Source organism: Plasmodium relictum, assembly GCF_900005765.1.
Source record: "Plasmodium relictum strain SGS1 genome assembly, chromosome: 12".
NCBI lineage: Eukaryota > Apicomplexa > Aconoidasida > Haemosporida > Plasmodiidae > Plasmodium > Plasmodium relictum.
The window spans coordinates 1,732,434-1,740,132 of NC_041690.1; the positions used below are offsets into that span (position 1 = coordinate 1,732,434).

Here is a 7,699-nt window from a genome sequence, read left to right on the forward strand (position 1 = left end):
TTATTTACAAAGAATTACTTATTCTTTTAATTAAAAACATACGGACAAACCATAACAATTAATAAAGTCAAAACTTTATATTATTCAATGTTATTTCAAAATATACATTGATTATAACAAAAACATTATTAATTTTATCTTTTATTTTTATAAAAGATAAATATATTTTTATTTACTAAAAATTTCTCACCAAAAAAAAAAAAATATTTTTTTTTTTTTTTTTTATTAGTGTCAATACATTTTAGTTTGTACATACACATACAATAAACTAGCTTAGTGTACTACAAAAAATTATAATATCTTTTGTTAATCAGTCAGTGTATGGGTACTTGTATATACACGTACAGTTACCTAGCATATTGTACTGAAAAAGGTTAATAATAGCTTTTATTGACCAATACTCTAGCAAAGTCATTAAATAGCCAATTAATAAATCACCTCCTCAAGATTTCATCATATTATTCTACTTAATTTTACTTATAATTCCTTCTCACTGTATCTTTGATTAATAAAAGATATAGTTAATCCTTTATATAATAGCAGTTGCTTATATGGAAAAAAATGAGTTAACTATGTATTTGCTAGTTTAAAAAAAAAAAAAAATTTACTTTTTTTTTTGGGAAATGTAATAGAAAAATTTTCATTGGAAATGTCTTGTCAAATTTTTTTTGTCGCATTGAATTAATTTTTAAAATAAAAATAAAATTCGAAATTAAAAAGAAAAAGAACTTTGTTTTCATTAATATTTAATTTGTACATACTTTCGAAATACTACCAACTATAAATATATTTTTTTGTTTTAATTATTTATTTTACATAATAATTTTATTAGAATTTAAATTTTTAATAAAAACAAAGGCGTATTTTTATTAAAGTAAATAAATGACTCTAAAATAATAATTGCTCAATTATGTAAATTATATGTATAAAATTTACATATTAAAAGTATAAATGTATTCTTAACATAAATAAAATAAGTAAAGACACCTATAAATGCTCTTTATTAATTCGTTTGCTCATTACTCTAGAAAACCCAATAAATAACCAATTAATGAAACAACACTTAAAATTCCCAGCTTATGATTAAACTTCTTTCTAATAATATAAACCAAAGATATTCCTATAATATCTTCACACCATAAAGTGTTAAAACTTTTTTTTTTTAGTATCTACCTTATTTTCTACTCTCTTATTGTATTCTTTTTATTTCCCAATTTTCTTTTTTGGAAAACAGAGTAAAATGAAGTCGTTTCTTCATCTATTACTGGTTAAAAAATATTAACATTTCACAACAATAAAAGTCAATTTTCTAGTCAAGAAATTTGAACTACTCATGTACTGACATTATTTTAAAAAAAAAATGTATAACTATTTTTTTTATTTTTTAAACATATTAAAAAAAAAAATGATTTTTTCTTTTTTTTTTTTGTTTTGGTGAAATTTTTATGAATTTCGTTGAATAAAGTGTTTAACTATATTTTCAAAGAAAAGTATTATTAAATTTTTTATTTTAAAAATAAACAAAAAGTATATACTTTTTTTTTTGTCATAATTAAATTTTGTTATTCTTTATAATTAAATTATTTTTCATAATTATAATTTAAAAGATAATATGTATTTATTTCAACAAAAATAAGAAATAACTTTGTTAAAATAGATATAAACATCACTGAATCATTAAAAACTTCTTAATTAAAGTTATATTATGAATATAAATTTATTTATATTTAGGATAAAAAAGAAGTTCAGTATAATCAGTTATACATAATCTTTATTAATTTGTGTATTCAATACTCTATCAAAATCTTTGAAAGGATCATTAATAAAAAAATGACTATAATTGCTTTTCAATTTTATTCCTTTTCCTAATTGTTCTTAGTTTTCTTTGCAATTTTTTTATCTAGTTATTTTATTCTTTTCATTTTTTCCTGTTTTTTTTGGTTATCACAATTATTTCAATAATTGTCTTGATACATCTAACTCTTTCTCTTAACACAATAATCATGTTTGTACAAATCTTTTATTAAAACTTTTTTTAGTATCAAACAAAAATTTATTCCATTGTTTTATTTTTTTTTTTCTATTTTGTTCCCATAATTCCTTTCTTTTATCAAAAAAAAGCTTTATATCATCATTACTACGGTCTTTTTTCATGAATTTTTTGAATTTCACATAAAGAAAGTGCTCTTTTATGTGTAATTCATAACGCAATCTCATGCAATAATTATCCCATCTGGTATTTAACCATTTTATTTTTTCTTCACCTTCACTTTCATCTATTTCAAGTGAAGAACATAAATCAGCCCATTGATCCTTCATTTCTTGAAATATTTTATTTTCAATTTCCTTTTCTTCATGAAAAATTAGTTTTAATTCTTCATATAAGACTTTCAGCTTCTTATCTTTTTTAGAACTAATTTTTTGATTTCTTTGTTCTAATTTTCTTGAATAACTATTAAAATTCAATAAACACAACGAATTATCTGTTGATTTAGATATGTTCTGTAATTCAAAAGTTAAATAATTCAACATATTTAAGTAAATATTTAATTTATATAAATAATAAAAAAAATATATATTTATAAACAGTATGGAAACATGTTTATCTTACTTGCAATAAATAATAGAAACAAAAAATAAGACATAATATAAGAGATTTATGAAACATAAAATATGAGAAAAGTCTATTTAAATTTATTCTGTTCATATTTCTTAACGAACAGGTGTAGTAATTCCTTTCATCTTCATTAAAAGTATCTAAAGAATTAGTTAAATTACTATTTAAACCCTTAAAATGCTTCATATTTAATCACTACACCTTTAAAATGAATGTATATCTTCTTTAAAGAAAAATTTTAATTTAATTTCCATTACAATTCATTTTTTTTGTAAATGTTTTTATATGAAATACAAAATATATATTTAAAAAAATAAAATAAAATAATGAAATTATAAAAATTTTACATCAAAGGGAAAATTTACAGAAAAAAATTATTTTAAAAAACGTTTATTTAAATTTTAGTCATAATATCCCATAAAAAAAATTCAATAATATAAATAAATTAATAAATATAATTATAAAAATTAATATTAAAAGTAAAATTGTCAAAACTTAATATTCTAAGAACTAATATAGTCTCATATTTATACTGTGCACAGAAAAATTTTATTTGAAATATACTTTATATTTTTTTAATATTAAATATAAATTTATGAAATTAAAATTGAAGTATATGAATTAAATTTTAATTAGATTAATTTTTAATATTTATAACTTATTTGAGATTAAAAATATTTAATTAGAATTGGAAGATTCATATTTTATTTTTTTAAAAAAACCATCCATAAATAGCCAAAGAATAATAAATGTTTTTTTGTCCCTTTTTTTTTTATCATTTTCATTTATTTATTTTATTTTATTTTTTTTTTTTTTTTTTTTTTTTTGCTATATTAATGAATTTTAAGAAGTTCGAGGATATACATTTTCATTAATAACAGATATATAACTTATTTTCAGTTAATTTATATTTATTATATTTAATAAAATTAATTTTCTTCAATAAATTAAACAGAAATAATATAATAGGCATGCTAATTAAAATTAATTTGAAAGAAAACTCTAAATAGTAATTTTTTTTCTTCATTTGATTTTTATTAAAATAAATAAGAAATTTAATCTTTTGTAAAAATAAAAAACTTTGTTCTACTAAATTTTATATAAACATAATTTGTTTAAAATTAATAAAATATATATGATATCATAAGAAGGTAATGTAAATTTTATTTATTTATTTTATTGTCTTAATTGATTTCTAAGTTAATAAAACTAACTTTTTATTTCATATTAATAATTTTTTACCTTAGTGCATTGAAGTTATTTTTGAAATTGAAATAAAATTTTTAAATTTATGTAAAGTTTAATTATTTAAATATAACTTAATTATTTACATAAAATTAAAACTTTTTGAATAAATGAAATTTCATAGGTTGAAAATAAACTTGAATTATCTAAATAATAGGTAATTTAATGACTAAATAATTATAGTTAAATAGTTTCTTCTACTTGGTGATTGCACCATTAGCAGAAAATAATAATAATTATTAAAATGTAATTCTATAAATGAATTCTAAATTATTATGAATTTAGAGAATACAGAAAATTTTACATATGTATATAAATGATGATAACTATTTTTTATGACAATAAATTATATTTTTTATAAAATTCTTGTTAACTGAAAATTAAATTATTGTACATATTGTGACAATCATGATAACATGAGCGCATGATAATACATGTAAAGAGTGGAACCAAGATAATTTTATGTGGAATGATTAAATGAAAATATTTTAATAAAATATTTTTTATAAAGTGCATTTTGATATGCATTGTTTTATTAAAATTTTCATAATATATATATTTAAGAGATTAACCCTAATTATAAAATATCGTAATGCTAATATATATCATTATAATAAAAGGAAATATTATTGAAAATGTGTGTGCTATATTTGCAACAAGTCTTTTTGTTAAATAATGATACTTCTATAACCATGATAAAAAAAAAATTAAAATAAGAAATTAAATATATAAAATTAAAGTTTGTTTTACTTTATTGAAAATAAATATTTTTAAATTAAGATGTCGTATGTCTTTATATATGTAAATGACTACAATTAGTACAATTATAAATTAATAAATTTTATTATATTAATAAGGAAACTGCAATATAAAATTTGAAGTAGGTGGGCATATTGCTCCATTTATATTTTAAAAAGAAAGTTTTTTATTATTTCTAGTACAGAAATATAAATGAAACATATATAAAATAAGACAATTTATTTAAGACTGATTATTTTCTGTTTAATTCATGAAGAAACTAGTTTGTAAAAGCAAATATTATACAATGCTTATTAAAAAACTGTATTCGTCTAAATAGAACATAATAAAGATGAAACTTTACTTTTTTATGGCAATTTTTTTTTTTTTTAAATGTAGTTTTTCTCTTAATGTTCTATTTATAAATTCTTATTATATATAAATGAAAAATATGTCTTTTTAGTTTATTATTTAATTTTTGTATCCTTTTTTTTTTTTAAGGAAAATACGTCTTATTTTAATAATTTTTAGGATGTGAACTTTTTAATTTTTCATAAAATTATATTGTCTAAGATATACGACATTTTTAAATAAACATAAATTAAATATTTATGAAAATATATATCTAAAATGAAGTATATATCTCTGTTTTAATATGTAAAAGTTATTACCATAAAATATGTCTTATGAATCTTAAGTTACTTAACTAAAAAAATCGTTAAACTTTTTTAATATAATCCTTTTTTATATGGAAAAATTATTTAAGAATAATATATATTTTACTAAGATTTTTAAGATGAGCAATTTACACATTTTTTTTTATTTTAAAAAAGTACAACCTTTTTTTAAATCTATACAATAAATAATCATTGTAATATGCTAAAGCAAAATGAAATTTTCATCTATGATCATATTTATATTTATAATTTTATTACAATTTTTTTTTATTATTTAAAAAAAATGGACAAAATTGGATTCATTTATTTAAAAATTCTTTAAGAATTAAAAATACTTTAAACTTAAAAATTTACAAAAATAATACATTTACAAAAATTAAGGAGTTCTCCTGAATTCATAACTTTAAGATAATTTATATAAAAAAAAATATATATTTTTTTAAATATACATATCACGTTAGTGGAATTTCTCATATTAACAATTAGTTTGCAATTAATACTAAATGATAAATATAAAAGAAATATCAAACATGACTAATAAGAAATAATATGAAAATAAAGTATCTATATTTTTGATTAATTAAAGGATCATAAACCTTTCTTAATACCTTTAGAATATATTAAGTGACACAAAATAAGACATACTTGTTTCGTATATTAATATACTAAGCAATTAGCTGACTTATTAACTTCCCTTTCAAATACTGATATAATATTGGGTACACAAATTAATAGAGTATGTATAAATATACGGATGTGCTGTTCTATACTTATTTTTACTTTATAAATGAGTAAATATATATACATAGTTCAATTAAGCATTTTTTATTGGTTCCGAGACATGTATTTACTTTAATAAATATACGTTTTATTTTTTTTTAAAACTCAAATACTCTTTTAAATTATGGTTATGTAAACTTAAATACAGTAAATAACAAATTTAATTTAAAGTTATTTAACTGCCTTTTAAAACTTAAAGAAAAATTAAATGTAACAAAACAATATACTTTTTAATTAATTTTAAATAAAATGTTTTTTATGTACTTTTATCTTTTAAAAAGAAAAATAATTCTTTTCCCTCTAACGAAAAATTAATTTTATCCCCCAAAAAAATATAATAAAATAAAGTAATTTGTATATATATATATATTTTTTTTTTTAAACTAGCGCTAGCATACGGCTCTCATTTTCCTTACTGGAAAAATAATTTTTATATCATAAAAGCTTAGTAATATCTTTTATTAACCACTAACTGGAAGGACTTCAATGAGATAAAAATATAATTTTTTTTATAAAATTCTTTTTTATTAATATTTTTTTAAAAGAAAAAAAAAAGTTTTTTATGTTGAATAATTTTTTTAGAAAGAAGGCAGAAAATTTTTCCCCCTTAGAATACAATTAATAATTTTAGAATTGAATTATTTATGTAATTCCAAAATAAAAAAAAAAAAAAATTAAAATAATAAATTATATCTATTTATTATACATTATGTTATCTTAAATGTTTTTTTTTCATGCTTTATTTATGAATTTCCTCTTCTACGACTTTTGTTGAATATTGAATGAGCAAATTAATAAAAAGTATTTAGAGAACTTTCTAATAATTTTATTTCTAATAAAAATTTCTTTACATTTAATACATAATATATGTAACATTCACATTTTAATATAAATACCTAAGTTTCGTATAATTACATTAAATATATTAAAATAAATAGTTTATTTCATATGATATTTGTAATCTTTTATATATAAATATATTAATTTAATATTTTATCATTTTAAATAAATCATTTATTTTATAATAGAAATTTGTCTAATCTAATAAAAATTTCTTATTATTTTTATTAAAATTTAAATCATAAATACAAAAGCCTTTGATCATATATAAAATAATTTTTTTTCTGTACAAATTTATAGTTTTCCATAAAATATAAATTCTCTCCAAAAAATATAATCATTATTCGCTAATAGAAAAAAAAAATAATAATAAATGATATATAAGTATAACACAACTCAAAAAATATGGTTAAAAAAAAGTAAATGTTTTTTTATATATATCTATACGGTATTATTTTCAATTGCCTTGTTTAGGTATTCTCTTAAATAATTTGAGTATATAGATAACTAATCACTTTGTATTATATTGATTATTTAACTATTTAAAATAATTAATGGTATTTTTTATTAGTCACTGTTAAAGTTACTATGTATATTTGTGCCTGTATAAGTTCTATGTTCAGTTAATAATTAAATTTTGTATATAAATTCATTATGAAACTGTAAAACGCATAATCCAATAAATCATTTTTGAAAAAAAATGTAGGATTATTTATAAGATCCATTTAAAAACCGTTTTAAATAAGTATTAAAGTGAATTCAGAAATAACGAAAATTGAAAATTTTTGAAAACATTACTGAA

The 7,699-nt window shown here is 17.5% G+C and overlaps 1 protein-coding gene across 1 annotated transcript; it reads right to left on the reverse strand.

The window, feature by feature from the left end:
* Nucleotides 1–2,001: 2,001 nt before the first annotated feature.
* PRELSG_1244800 (hypothetical protein) lies at nt 2,002–2,532 on the reverse strand (the record flags this gene model as incomplete). The annotated part of the gene is made up of 1 exon (XM_028678253.1): nt 2,002–2,532. One exon carries the CDS (start codon nt 2,530–2,532, stop codon nt 2,002–2,004), a length of 531 nt encoding a protein of 176 aa, XP_028534561.1.
* Between the last annotated feature and the right edge of the window lie 5,167 nt (nt 2,533–7,699).